General features: G+C 42.7%; 1 protein-coding gene across 4 annotated transcripts in view; it reads right to left on the minus strand.

The window, feature by feature from the left end:
- Positions 1-1,038: 1,038 nt before the first annotated feature.
- The window catches only part of LOC149303728 (sulfotransferase 2B1-like), a 42,945-nt gene continuing 28,605 nt past the window's right edge, over positions 1,039-15,378 (minus strand). For all 4 annotated transcript variants that reach the window (XM_089479769.1, XM_089479766.1, XM_089479770.1 and 1 more), the window contains 5 exons: positions 11,949-12,157; positions 6,222-6,348; positions 5,991-6,085; positions 4,517-4,697; positions 1,039-2,629 (listed from right to left, as the gene is read on the minus strand). In XM_089479769.1, coding sequence (XP_089335895.1) covers positions 2,514-2,629; positions 4,517-4,697; positions 5,991-6,085; positions 6,222-6,348; positions 11,949-12,146 — 717 coding nt within the window. In that variant the 5' untranslated portion in view covers positions 12,147-12,157 and the 3' untranslated portion in view covers positions 1,039-2,513. The remainder of the gene's footprint in view (positions 2,630-4,516; positions 4,698-5,990; positions 6,086-6,221; positions 6,349-11,948; positions 12,158-15,378) is intronic.

Here is a 15,378-nt window from a genome sequence, read left to right on the forward strand (position 1 = left end):
GCAGCTGAAAAAGTAGGATAACAGAGGATTAAGCTGGACTGTCCCTGCCAAATCAAGACTGTTGATCTGTCCATATAAACTCTTCCCATCCTAATCCCCATCCCAGAGTTCACTTCTACTGCAGCCACTCACTCACAAACCATAAGGTTGCAAGTTCAATACTGTACCAGCAAAAGGGCTCAAGCTCGACTCAGGCTTGCATCTTTCCGAGGTCACTAAAATGTGTACCCAGATTGTTGGGGGCAATCAGCTTACACTTTGTAAACCACTTAGGGAGTGCTTAAGTGCACTGATAAGTGGTATAGAAATGTACTTGCTATTCTTGCCTTGTGGCACTTTGGTATTCAAGTGGATTTAATTACCATTGGAAGATCCAGCAGTAGCTGCTACCTGGCATTACAAAGAGGCAGCATATATACAGCTTCAAGGTTTCAGTTCTCCAGGACAGAAATAGATGGCTAGAGTGACCTTATCAAATGCAGCTCCCTTGGGGATCGCCTTTCCCGGTACAAAAGCCTGGAACACAGAAACTGGGGCATCAGAAATAATTATAAAGTGCAAAGTTGTTACCATGTAGACGTAATTACCTGAAAAGGGGAGGGGGGATTCAAGTGTGAATAGACCTTGGATTCAGCTCAGCAGGATGCTGTAAGAAAGAGGTTTGACTGCCGCCTGGTGGAAATCCTCCCTGAACTAGGCCTTGATCATTGAAGGGAATGGGATTCAACTGTAACAGCAGGAGGCAAAGATGCTCGAAGGAAGAAAAGGCAAATGTTACTTGGGCCTATTTTCATATGTAGAGCTTTTATTGTGGATAACATGTTTTACAGTTTTGGAGCTGCTTCATACCTCCCAAGGCCAGAGTGCTTAAACAAGTACGTAGAGAGATCCAGTAGCACCTTTGAGACTAACTGAAAGAAAGAAGTTGGCAGCATGAGCTTTCATAGATTTAAGTCTTCTTCCTCAGATACATTTGGACCAAATGCATCTGAGGAAGTAGATTTAAGTCTACAAAACTTCATGCTGCCAACTTCTTTCTTTCAGTTAATCTTAAACATGCTACAAGATCTCTCTACATACTGATTCTACAGACTAACACAGTTATATCTTGGAATTCTAGTGCTTAAACAAGATTAGTCATTCTTCCCTCATTCTCTTCTTTCTCTCTGTGTGCTCTAATTTGGCAAAGTTACTTATTGGGGACTGCAACTCACAGTATCATTCAGCCAGGTGGGGGATGTTGGGAGATAACATAGAAAAATAACATTCCTGAGCACTGCCAATCACCTGAGCAGAGCAGGAGGCAAACAAGAATCCCTTACAGCAAAGTGTGGAGCCTATGGCTCTCCAGATGTTTTGGATGGCAACTCCCATAATCCGTTACTATTACATATCCTCCAACATTTCAGAGATAAAAACTGGGACGCATGTAGCCAGCAACATCAGAGTGTGGTCAAGATGGCAAAAGTTATTAATGAGGAAGAACACACAAGCTAGGAGAGGTTGCAGCAGTCTTCTTTTGTCTGAGCTCTTGCTGAGTTAATTGATTAATCTATTACGGGGTTCTGTTGGCAAACTTCTCTGTCAATTAACACAGCAGTTTTCACTTTTTGCACCTTGAACTCAGTTTGCAGCAATTGGAGCAAGCTGAGGACAAAGGGGAAAATTAAGAAGAGAGGACATTTTTAAAGCAGCTGAAAAAAGTGGGACAGAGGATTAATCACAACTGTTCCTGCCAAATCAAATCAGTTGGAGTATATACAATTCTAGCCAGGGTTTCTGGGATTGAAATCCAAATCATCTTTGGTTTGCAAGCCTTGCATCCTTCCATTTTCTGTGTCATATAGGGGCATGATTTCCTGTTGGACAAAACCAAAACATATGTCCCTCATAATTGAAAAATAGGGCTGTGTCATTCTCTATCCACTGGCCCCATGATATTGAGAGAGACAACAAACAGTTCATCCACCAGCGGCTTGCATTGGATACTGGAGGAAGAGGGCTTTGACTCACCAAAATACACTGGCTGCAAGCCCTGGTGGAATAACAAGAGCTACTCTGATGTTAATTTGAATCTTTCTTTAAACCATTGGCTGGTTTGTTTTAATTTTATTACATTCACACCCCATCTCTTCCATCATGAAGCTTTAGATGGTAAAGGGAAGGTTACCAAGTGCTCTTCTGTCCAGACACTGGCCACATCAAGGAGGCTTAGCTTCAGCAAGCTTGCTTTATCATGTGAATCCTAACCATGCCCTGAGACCTAATGGCTTCAAAGCTATAGTCTGCGCACCTCAGGAATTGAACACATCATACATCATTCAGATCCATGACCCCTCACTCCCTGTTCTTACTGGCTACACCCCCATTCTTCTCCCACAATTGCTGCCTCCTGCCTCCCCCACCCCAGATGTTTCCCCTAATCTACAAAGTGTTTTACTAGACAGTTAGTATCATGATGAATCATTAATCAGTCCAGTGAAGGAGAATAATCAGTGCAGAGAAAGCCAGCTTCATTCTTTGTCCCATGGAAATGTAACATTTAAGTCTCGTATACGCTCCTGGTAGATCTGATCAAAACATTCACTCTGTGCAGGGGTCAGATGGTTCTTCCAGTCCCCAGAGATCCCTGAAAATCAATGGCAAAAGCAAGAACCCATTAGATTTGGGACAGATGTAGCAGAGGAATTTTCATGACTAACAGCCATATTAGTATGTTGCAGGAGAACAGGCAAGAGTCATATTATTGGGGAGGGTTTTTAAAAATTATTTTATTAAGGGAAGTTTTTAAAGCTGCATTTTATCTTAATATCAGCTCTCTTGGGTCCCATATTAAAAGAGAGGTGGGATATTCAATAAATAAAAATACGACACTTTTAAAATGCATGAGTTTTTCTGGATTGCCATTCACTTCTTCAGATGTATGGAATATAACCTTCAAATTTAAGGGGTGTGTGTGTGTGTGTGTGTGTGCGCAATATGGTTGGAGGATCATTTGTTTAAAACATAATATACATATGTTATAAACAAACAAGGAACAGAACAGGGGCAACCAACCAAACTGTAGCAAGGAGAGATGGAGATATATACATGCCTTCAAACAGAGCCAGCTCTGGAATTAAGCAGAGTGAGATGGCCATTTCAGGCAGCCAATTGATTCTGTCTTAAAAATATATTTAATTAATTTTATTTATTTATTCGTATTTTTACTCCAAGGAGGAGGTGCTTGTAGGATTTTCTGTCTCTGATGCCCAAGCAACTTGACCTCCTTTGAGTGCTGTGCTCCTTAATGTGGAGGAGTAGCTCAGCTATGAAACCCACTGGGTGACCTTCATCAAGTCACACTCTCTCAGCCTCAGAGGATGGCAATGGCAAATCCCCTTTGAAGAAACTTGCCAAGAAAAAACCCTATTAGATTCATTTTAGGGTTGCCATAAGTTGGAAATGACTTTAAGGCATACAGCAGCAGCAGCAACAACAACAACAACGGGTTGGGGAAGGGACAGGGACGTAGCTAGGATTTTAGGAAGGGGGGGGGGTCCAGACTAAGTGCCACCATTATAATGGGGCTTGAGTGCGGCGGCGCAGCAGCACACACCATTCATTTTTCTAATGGAAGAGGGGGGTCCGGACCCCCAGAACCTCCCCCCCCCCCGGCTACGTCCCTGGAAGGGAGAAGTGCCTTTGCTGTTCAGGCTGCAAAACGTGGTGTTCCAGACTTGTCTTCAAAGGAAGGAAGAGTAAGGGTGAGCAGCAGAAAGAAGGTGGAGACCTTCTCCAACCTCAGCAAGTCACAGACACAATTGGTGCATAACTTCCAATGTTTCACAGATTAAAACCAGAATGCATATGGCCAAGCAACATCAAAGTGAGGTCAAGATGGCAAAAGTTATTAACAAGGAAGAACAATCAAACTAGGAGAAGCTGCAATTTGCTTTTGCCTAAGCCAACTGGGAATTTTTACTCTCAAGGAGGAGACATGCTTGTAAGATTTTCTGTCTCTGATGCCCAAGCAATTTGACCTCCTTTGAGTGCTGTGCTCCTTAATGTGGAGGATTCACAGATTAATGTTTCACAAATTAAAACCGGAAAGCATATGGCCAAGGAACATCAGAGTGAGGTCAAGATGGCAAAAGTTATTAATGAGGAAGAACATGCAAACTAGGAGAAGCTGCAATTTGCTTTTGCCTGAGCCAACTGGGAAGGGCAAGATTCTACCCCTTGCTCTCCTCCCTGCTGAGTCAATGGAGCATAAACTCTGAACTCAGTTTGCAGCAACTGAAGTACACTGATGGGGAAGGTGGGAGGAAGAGAAAGAAACGTGGACATTTAAAAATCAGTTGAAAAATGGGATGACAGAGGATCAATTGGGACTGTCCCAACCAAATTGGGGCAGTTAGAAGGTATGCTGGTACTGAAGGGACTTCACTTTTGAAGATGCTAAGTGCCCACAAATACTAAGCACCAAGGCACACCCAGAGGATAGATTTTCTCCCCTGCCCCAGCCCACTTTCACCTTTGCGGAGGAAAGAACTCTTCTTCTGGTTCATGAGGAAGCGGGGTGAGAGCGAGAAGTTTGACATTTTATTGCTTTTCATAGCCTCAAAGGAGGCATTTGCCACCACAGAGTCAATTGCTGCATCATCTAAGTCCTTGCCCAGGAACTGACAAATGCGGACAATGCTCCCCCGCAGGTCCTAGAAGAGGGAAAGGTGATGAGATAGAAGAGATGTGTAAGTGGCTGTGGAGGTCACACAGCTTGAGAGATATAATCATAAGCACCTTTACACTACAAACAAAAAACATTTCAAATCTAGTTTACCAGGTATGGCTCTACCAAGGTAACATATATTCCCAGATTGCTTTCTGGAACTGTAGTGTAATTCCAGGCAGACATGGATGGCACTCCCAGTCAAAGGACAATATGTAGCTATTCCACCTTTCCCTCCCTAATGAATTCTTTTGTGTGTTTTTTATATAAAGGATGGGTGACAATGATATCTGTATCCTTCCCCCAGAATATTTTCTGTCTGAAGTAGGCATACTAAAAGCCTCATTCCTACTTTAGTTTGGTTTTCTGCCAGAATTATAATTTTCAAATCAAAATCATTGTTCTTTCTTAAACTAGGTATCATGGCACTTAAGAGGATCTGGAACTGAGTTTGTTTTGTATTGTTCCTCTTACACCTCTACACTTTCCTCCCATTCCAAAGTAACCCTTGAGTCTTAGCTTTTTCATTCCTCTATGCAAAATATAATCTCTTCAGGGACAATCTTGAATTCAAGTCTTTTGTTCCTCCTACCATCTTGCAAAACCATTTATCTTAACTTAAATCTACCATTATCAGCTTTTTGTGAGACTGTAAAGGATTTCATTGAAAGTTATTATAGTCATTATTAATAAACATTGGATAAAGAGGTTCTGGCATCACCATGGCTGATGCTGCAATGTTACTGTTTCCAGAATCTCCCAGTGATACTGGCTGCTGGATTCTGGATATTGTAACCCAGTAGGTCACATTTCCAAGCTGTGGGCACAAGTGCAGGAAGAAAATGGTGTGCATGTATACACAATTATTAGAAAAAATCTTAAAACTGGATATTATGTTCTTTGCTTGAAAACGAGGAGACACTATCTAATTTATAAGTGGAACCAGAACACAGCAAGCTACCATAAGTCATTTAAAAAGAGAGAGAGAAAGGGAAAGAGACAAGATATTTGAAGTGTATCCTTTCTACATTTGAACCTTGAAGCCAAGATGGTGTGCTAGACAGAAATATAAATCTGAAATTGCTACAGCTACACACTCAGCAAGCCACAGAAAGGGATAGTGTGGGAATTCCCACACTTTCAATGACCTTCAGATGCTGTCTGTGCCAGCAAGCACAGATACATTCTACTTCCAATGGATGTATCTCTGCTTGCACAACACAAAGGCTGTGTTAACTAACGTAAAATAATGTAACTAGCAAAATAACATAATAACCACCTCTTGCAGCTCCTCATATGTGATGAAGAAGAAATTTTCCTTGTCCTTCAGGTTCATCCAACCTTTAACATGGTCAAACCAGGATCCGAAAGGTACTGCAACCACAAGTAGCATTAGGCAGAAAATACAGAGGCATATAAAAATAAGTTGTGGGCAGGGTAAGAGAAGGGATGGCCCTCCCACTCAAAGAGGAAGGTCAAAGAACATGACATTTCTCATATGCTCACTTACCATCTCCCTTTAGAAAGACATCGTGAAATTGGTCCAAGGTGCCAGGGTCTTTATAGGGGCGAAACATGGAGGCAAAATGATAGAGGGATACCAGGACATCTTTGGGGTTCCTCACTGTGTAGATGATCTGTGGGTAGAAGGAAGGGGAACAGTTTTTGGCTATGGAAAATGGGACGCAACGTCAGAGAATGCCTGGCCAAACAACTTCCCCTGTATCATCATGCTTATATCTTCAGACTTGCTAGGGAGGGAATTCTTCTCATCAAGATGACTTCTCCTCATATGGCAAGTCAGGGAAGAGATTACTTCCCTGTCATGACACCCATTTGACATCCTGACGGAGGTGTAACTGGCACCAACCCTGCAATCATTTGGGTGCCAGGTCAGAGTTTTTCTGTTTTCTCAGACATTTTAAGCTGGCCATTCTACTTTGTTGTTGTTCTTTTTAAAAACTGCCTTTTATTGATTTTATTCAAGTTTGTGGCTGATATGATATTTTTGCTATTGTTATATTTCCTGTTTACTGACTGATATCTTTGGGTTAAGCAATGCATAAGCTGGCTGATGAGTTGGCTACTTGACTGACTGACTGACTGACTGACTGACTGACTGATTACATTGATTGATTGCATACACCAATAAAAGTCAATCGTATCCTCCTCTCACCACAAACCCTTCCACCATCTCCAGAACAAAGCCACTGATGAATATGGATAGGACAGCCACTGTGGTGTAGTAGTTTGAGTGCAAGACTAGAGACCAAGGCTCAGCTCCCTGGAAACCCACTGTGTGTCCTTCGGCAAGTCATGCTCTCTCAACCCCAGAGGAAAGCAAGTGCAAACCCCTCTGAACAATTTCTGCCAAGAAACCCCCATGATAGCCTTAGGGTCACAATGTCAGAAATGAGTTGAAGATGCACAACAACAACAACAACAACAACAACAAAATATTTAAACTCAATTGCTCTACAATCCTGAATTTCAGCCCTGAGAAAAAACTAGTGCAAAAGCATAGTTGGTATCTGAGTCTAAGCCAGGGGTAGGCAACCTGCGGCCCGCGGGCCGGATGCGGCCCGGCGAGGCCTTGGGACTGGCCCCAGCCCGGTCCTTCCGCCGATTGCCGCCAGGGCCTTTGGGGGGCAATTGTCTATAGAAGCCTCAGAAACATGCATTTATATTAACATTTTTTTAAAAAATCAGCAATTTTTTTTTGCATGTCCTCCATTTTTTTTAAAAAAAGTGTCTTCCATTTGAAAATTTTGTCTTACATTTGTCCTGGTTTATTTATATATTTAATTTTTTTAAAAAATATTTAATTATTTATTTTTTGGCTTCGGCCCCCCAGTTGTCTGAGGGACAGCAACCCGGCCCCCGGCTCATAAAGATTGCCTACCCCTGGTCTAAGCTGTAAAATCCTTTCCTTAGTTAGCAGAACTGAAACTAGTTTCCAAGACCAGTCAAACCCAAGCTGAATTTAGGAGGAACTGTAGTTATCAGGAAAACAATACAACATTTAAGCAAAGGCATGACAAATACAGAATAAATTCAATGAAGTACAATATTACTATCTCATATTCTGATAAGAATGCCGTAAACATCACCGTTTTTGCATGACAAATAATGGCCAGAATCCTCTGTCACAATCTATTTAACTTTACATATACTTAGCTATGCAGCAGAGGCACTAAGAAACACTGTTAGTGAATTGGAAAGATGCATAACAGGACACGAGCAAGAGTGTCCTGATGCACATCAGACTCTATTAGACAGTATCCCAATGCACAATAGGACCAATGCACATCGAGACCTATGACATCGGTTATTTTGCCAGCTCCCCTATACAGTGGCACCACTAGGCAGTGTAGAGGGAGCAGACCGCAATGGGTGACACCTCAGAGGATGGGTGACAGCCAGATGGCCCATCTCCTGCTGTGGTGGTATGTGTGTGCAGTGCTGCTACTGGTGTCCACCCCTTCTTTTCCACTGCCCTGGCTCTCCCTATGAGGAGGAAGTCAAGGCAGCAGAGAAGGAACATGCACCCCTCATGCTTTCTCTGTTGCCCTGACTCTCTCTGTGGGCAGGAAACCAAGACAGCAGAAAAGGAGGGGGGAATATACCACTTCCATTTCCTCCCGTTGCCTCGCTTACCTAGCTGCACGCCTGCCACCTGGCAGCCCTTTCCAGTCTGGCTGGGTAGCAAGTAGCTGGAGTAGAGGGGTAAGCAAGGGAGAGTGGGAGTGTTGGAGAGGTTGCTCCTCCCCTTCCTGCAGCCCTTTTCGGGCACCAACACTGGATGACACTGCCCCTATATAGTAACAACCTTTTACTAAATATGGATGTTAACAGAACTGCCCAGTTCTAATTCATTTGTACAGAAATCCATTTTACAAAGATGTACAGTAACTGTGAAACGAGTTTCTGGCCAATGTTCAGTAATTATTGCAAAAACCTTATTTGGGGAGGGTTAGAGTGTTGGCTAGTTTTAGTGATTTAAAAATAACATCGGCAATAATATACAGTGGGGCTTTCTTATCTGCTGGGGTTTGGTTCCAGGACTTCCCATACAGGGATGTAGCCAAGGGGGGGGGGGGTTCTTGGGGTCCGGACCCCCCCCCCCTTCCATTAGAAAAATGAACGGTGTGTGTTGCTGCGCCACCGCACCCAAGCCCCATTATAATGGTAGCACTTAATCTGGACCCCCCCTTCCTAAAATCCTAGCTACGTCCCTGTCCCATAGATACCAAAATCCATGGATGCACACATCCCATTAAATACAGTGGCATAGTGAAATGGTGCCCATTGTATAAAATGGCAAAATCAAGGTTTGCCTTTTGCAATTTGGTTTTTTAAAAAAAATATTTTCAAGCCATGGATGGTTGAATCCATAGATAAAGAATGTGTAAATATGGAGGACTGACTGTATGAATAACATGTTATTCATAATTTAAACATTACAGCATTCTATTATTAACATACTGTGTTACTTGCAGCTGAAACTTGTCACTTCAAAATAATAACCTTGACACTACCATATGAATAACCTGTTATGTTATTCACACGTATAGAAATTAATAACAAATAACACATTACTTTTTTTAGTACTGTCTCCAAGGCCTGATAAGAGACACCTCATAAAATACTACTGAATAACAAGAATAATACACAGAGATGAAAATCTAATGAACTGAATAAGCTCCAACCCTACGGGTCTAATTCAGCAGTAAGTAGACTCTCCGGTAGATATGTAGGACACCGTGTACATAATTAGTATGAATTTTGCTTCTGCTTGCAGCCAGATTTCAGTGTTGTTCTGCAGAGTTCTTCACTTTATAATAAAATGGAGAATTCGGTAGGCTCACAGTGACATTTCGCCCGGAGGCATAAAGCACTCAGAGCTGCTCTCCCCCGGAAGATCAAGCACCCCACTTCTTCTCAAAATGTTCTTGCAGCAACTAAATCCATCAACCCTGTATGAAATTATAGGATGGCCTGGTGCAAAAGAAGACAGGCCTGTGGCAATCTGTAAAAAGAGGTGACACTTCAGAAGGTGGAGCTTGTCATATTGGCCGCACCTGCTGAAATAACCATTACTGGACAAATATTAAAAGTGCAGTAGCTCTGACCTCTTCTACACGGAACTGCTACTTTTAACGAAACCAGTATACATCATTAGTACAAATTCAGTTTCTACCTACAGCCAGGCACCAACGTAGTTCTGCAGAGTTGTCTGTGACCTGCAACAAAATATTGGCATGGACTTTGGGTGCATCTGTGGAAGCCATTATACCAATTTCACCCCGTATTAACTATCAGGTTCCACTCTATAGATTCCTTGGTTTTGTAGTTTGGTGAGGTTCGTAGAACCCACTGTAGAAAAACACGACAAGAATTCTAAGTACAGTGGATCCTTGTTATACACTGGGATTTGGTTCCAAGATCCCCCGTGGATAACAAAATCCGTAGATGCTCAAGTCCCATTAAATATAATGACATAGCAAAATAGTGTCCCTTATAAAAAATGGAAAATCAAGGTTTGATACCTGAAATTTATACTTTTTTTAAACATTTTCAAACCGTGGATGCTTTAATCTGTGTATTAAAAAATTGTGTATAAGAAGAGCTGACTGTATATCACCAAATTACAAATTCAGGGATTCCATAGGATGGAGCGATGGCAGTTAACATGGGATAAAAATGCTATAATTGTATAGTATGGATAAATCCCTTCTCTCACCCTTTAACAAAGTGGTGGGCAACTGTGCAACAATCAGGAGCCAATTTCGTCTCTGCAGATCAACCTCTCACCCCCCTGTGGTGCCCAAATAATTTTTCCTGTCAATGGCATTCCAGCCAAAATTGCAACAGAAGAGTCACTACCAGTTGCCATTTTGGCTAGGATACAGGTGACATGGGATTGAATTTCGGCAGCTTTTCAGAAGTGTTTTTCTTACAGGCAGCATTGTAGCATGTCTAGGATGATTTGGGTGTGCCTTTGGGGCAAAAGTCTCATTAAAATTATATCACCAAAAATGGGGAGCCTGGTGAATTTTCAGAGGCACAAAAATGAATGTGTTGCATAACCTCCAAAGGTCCCAGTTTGGCAGTAAATCAACTGTCATCCCAGTAAATCATCTGTCATCCTAGTCTTTCAGGTACTTTTGAAATGTCTCATTTTCTCTCTTTTCATTCCATTCCCCCCTTTGTCCTCATTTTATTTCAATAGCTGCAAACTGAGTTCAAAGTGCAAAAGTTGCTTGCACTCAATAAACCCAACAGGATGAAGTAAAGGAGAGGCCAGAATCTTGCTTTCCCAGAAGATTCAGGCAAAGTAGACGGATGCAGCTTCTCCTAGCTTGTCTGTTATTCCTTATTAATAACATTTGCCATCTTGATCACACTGATGTTGCTTGGCCATACATGTCCCAGTTTTCATTATGAAATGTTGGAAAGTATGATGTAGGTCATATTGTTCTAAAAGAAGTGATTCTTTCCTGTGTGCCAGCCAGACAGCCAATTCATCCTGCACAATACTATGAGACAGGCACAAAGAACCATATTGGGGAAAGCAGGAGGCCAGATATGTCACTCTACAGGCCTGAGTGAGATATAGGATGTCGAGTCAGGTTCCTCATCCCAAATTCTGGATTCCACCTGGTTTGGGACAGCATCTTAACAGCATGACAAACAACACCTGCTAAAATTCCCTTTTTCTTGTTATTCTGTACCTTCAAGTCACTTCAGACTTATGGCGACCCTAAGGCAAACCTATCACAGATTCTTCTAGGTTGAGAGTGTATGACTCACCCAAAGTCACTCAGTGCTCTCTAGAGTTGTAGTCCAGGGCCCAAACCACATTTCCATACAACCATTAAACTGTCCATTTTTTAATCCGGCAACACTAAAAACTCTCAACCTTCCATGGCCCACTGAACATGCAATCTTTTTTGCTCAAATAGGTCTATTTGGCCTAAATCCAAATGCTACTCCCAATTTAAGAAATCTCTTTGAATCCACAGTTGAATAGTAAATCAACAGGTTTATAAATCCCATTGATTCAATGGGTGTATTCTCACTGGGACTAGAACTGAGGCATTTTTAAAGCACTGTATCACTGCAGTGCAATTTAGGCTTCAGGAAAGGAGATATTGATCCTGCCTGGGTTCACTGTTAGAAGGAAGGATGATGAAAGCTGCAATAAGGAGTGCATCTTAGCAATAGTATCTCTTACCTTGGCTTTGGATTTGAAGAAAGACTTTGCAAAAAGCTGTACTGGAAGATGGGAGCTAATAATGCGTGGAGACTTGTTGGTCTGCGCTATTCTGTATCCTAATACTGTCTCAAACCAAGGGCCCCGGTCCCAGTTGGGGACTGTTCGGCACCAGTTGGGGTCACCGTTGCTTCGGATCAGACTTAAAATCTCCAGCATCCACACAGTTCCTAAGGAAGAAGGCCCAAACCCATCCAAAAAAGTAGAGTTAAGTTTGTAAAACCTGTGTTCCAACATGTCCACAAGTGATAATTCCCCTTTAGTTTCTGATGTGTATATATAAAAGGGAGGTGAAAAATACTTAGTAATATTTACACTCTCAGTGAAAAAAAAGAGTATCCCATCCATCAATTCCACTAAGGAAAATCAGAACAGCTCCAAGATTGTTGGCATGTCAAAGCTTTGTTCAGGGAAATTCATTTGTGCAAAAAGATGAGCGAGTTTTTTTTGTGTGTGCAAAATCATGCTTCCTGCACTAAAAAAGCAGTATTTTGTGCAAAATACACTAATTCATGTACAAAATCACTATTTTGTGCAGGAAATATGATTTCTGTTTAGGAATTGGTGAATTTACACAGCAATTCCTGCACAAAATCAGGGATCCAGAAATCAATGTGTTCTGTACAAAATGTTCTGTGTTCTATCCCCTTCATCTGTCCTGATTTGGCAGACACTGCCCCAAATTCTGAGCTGTCCTACTTTTTCAGGTGCATTTTTAATGTTCTAGTTTCTGTCTATTCCTCCAACTTTGTCCTCAGCTTACTTCCATTGAGGAAAGGTGAGGACAGATAAGATTATCGCACTGCGTTCTCAGAACGTTCTCATCACGTGATGAGAACGGAACGCATTTGAGTATACCGCACGTATGTGTTCCAATCGGGTTCTCAGAACGTTTAAATGTGTTCCAAATGTGTTCCAGGAGGGTACAGATATGAATGTGTTCCCAGAGAGCTGAAACGTGATGAGAACGTTCCAACAGAGGTGTGTGCGATATTCTTATCTGTTCTCAAATCCGTTCTCTCATTCCTCCGTCTCCTGATTGGCTGAAAGAATGACAGGCAGGGAGGGAGGCAGGCAGGCGAGCGACTGCAGTGAGGGAAGGTGTGTGTGTGTGTGTGTGAGGGGGGAAAGAAGGAGGGAGGGAAGGGAGGAAAGTTGGGACAAGTGAGAGAAGAGGAAAGAAGGGAAAGAGAGAGGGAAACAGGGGGGCCAGAGCAGAGAGCAAGAGGGAGAGGGTCTGGCAGCTTCTGCGGGGGCCTCTAGTGTCATGTCCAGCGGGGCTCCTGTGCTGGCAGCCTGCAGGAGGCAAGGATGGCAGGGATGCCCAGGACCTTCTCCTCCTTCCCTCCAGGAAGGAACCCACAAAAGCTCCTCTGTTTGGAGCAACACACAAAAGCAAGCAAACAACTCCCAGAATTCCATAGCAAAGAGCCAGACAAGAATTAAAGCGGGGAGGGAAGCTCACAGGCCCCACCTGGAATATTGTGTCCAGTTCTGGGCACCAAAATTCAAAAAGGACATTGAGAAACTGGAGCGTGTCCAAAGGAGGGCGACTAAAATGGTGAAAGGTCTGGAAACCATGCCCTACAAGGAACGACTTAAGGAGCTGGGGATGTTTAGCCTGGAGAAGAGAAGATTAAGAGGTGATATGATAGCCCTGTTTAAATATTTGAAGGGATGTCACATTGATGAGGGAGCAAGCTTGTTTTCTGCTGCTCCAGAGACTAGGACCTGGAGCAATGGATGCAAGCTCCAGGAAAAGAGATCCCACCTCAATATTAGGAGGAACTTCCTGAGAGTAAGGGCTGTTCGACAGTGGAACACACTTTTCCTCAGAGTGTAGTGGAGTCTCCTTCCTTGGAGGTCTTTAAGCAGAGGCTGGATGGCCATCTGTTGGGGATGCTTTGATTGTGATTTCCTGCATGGCAGAATGGGGTTGGACTGGATGGCCCTTGTGGTCTCTTCCAACTCTATGATTCTATGATTCTATGAAGGCACACATTACATGCGCACACACACAGGAGGCAAAAGGCTGACAAGCAGCCAAAATGGGGAATTGGGATGACAGCAGAGGACTCTTCTTTTCTAACCGGTTTAAAGAGCTGCTATGGCTGCCGGGGCTCTGCCATTGGCCCAGTCCCCTCCCTGGCAACTTGCTTTCCTTCGGCTTGAAGAGACCTGCATGGAGCTCCTCCTTCTTCCCAGCCTTGCAAAGGAGGTTTGGGATGTAACTTGCAAGGCTCATCTCTCCCCATTTCTCTTTCTCCCTGCCTTCCTCCCGATCCCTCCTTCTTCCCTCCCTTCCCTCCCTCCTCCTTTCCCCCCTCTCTCTCACACACACACCCCTTCCCTCACTGCAGTCGCTCGCCTGCCTGCTTCCCTGCCTCCCTGCCTGTCATTCTTTCAGCCAATCAGGAGACGGAGGCGGCCTTGGTGGAATATGTTCTCGGAACGGTTTCAGGAATCGCTGTGCGGTAAAATGCAGTTCTGATCACGTTTTGATCACGTTCTAGTTTACTAATGCAGTAATATCTGTTCCAGGAACGTTCTCATCACGTGATGATAGGAACGGTCTCAGAACGCAGTGCGATAATCTCCAGAATCTTGCCCTTCGCTGTAGACTCAGGCAAATGCAAACTGCTGCAGCCTCTTCTAGCTTGTGTTTTTCCTAATTAATATCTTTTGCCATCTTCACCACACTCTGATGCTATTTAGCCACATAAGTGCCAGTTTTCTTCTTTGAAATGTTGACAAGTATGACATTCTGTACAAAAATACTGCTTTTTGTGCAGAGAACATGTTTCTTGCCGCTAAAATCTTTGTTCAAATTAATTCTCCTGAACAAAGTCTTGAAGTACAACCAGTGCTTTAAAATTCGGCAGTAACCTTTGTATTGCTATAGATCAAAAAGAAAACCCCTGAAATGGTCTGGTGTTGTTGTTGTTGTTGTTGTTTTGTGAGGGCTGCCTATTACTAGTGTTTAAGTAATGTATAAGCAACATTTTTTCAATAAACTAAGGAGTGGAATTCAAAGGGACTTATGTGTGGTCTCCCATCCAAGCACTGGACAGATCTGGACCTGTTTAGTGCCAGCAAAGCATCTGCTTTATGTACCTGTATAAGCTATTGCTTTAGTTTCCACTTCATAGTGTACAAACTATAGCAATGGTTTATGTTCCTGTAGTGCTTTTGCTATTTTAAACTTGGTACCATAAAACCAGAGCAAATATGTTACAAATAACAAATATAATCTTTATTATCATTATATTCTTCTTAGTAGTATTCATTTATATCCTCCCCCCCATACTGATACTCAGGGTAGGAACATGAGCATTTACATCTTTGTAAAAACACTTATGAAGTCATACATAAAAACCTATAAAAAGTTATT

The sequence above is a fragment of the Sceloporus occidentalis genome, unplaced genomic scaffold (genome assembly GCF_023333645.1).
Source record: "Sceloporus occidentalis isolate IW3139 unplaced genomic scaffold, rSceOcc1.0.p SCAF_14, whole genome shotgun sequence".
NCBI classification, from domain to species: Eukaryota; Metazoa; Chordata; class Lepidosauria; order Squamata; family Phrynosomatidae; genus Sceloporus; species Sceloporus occidentalis.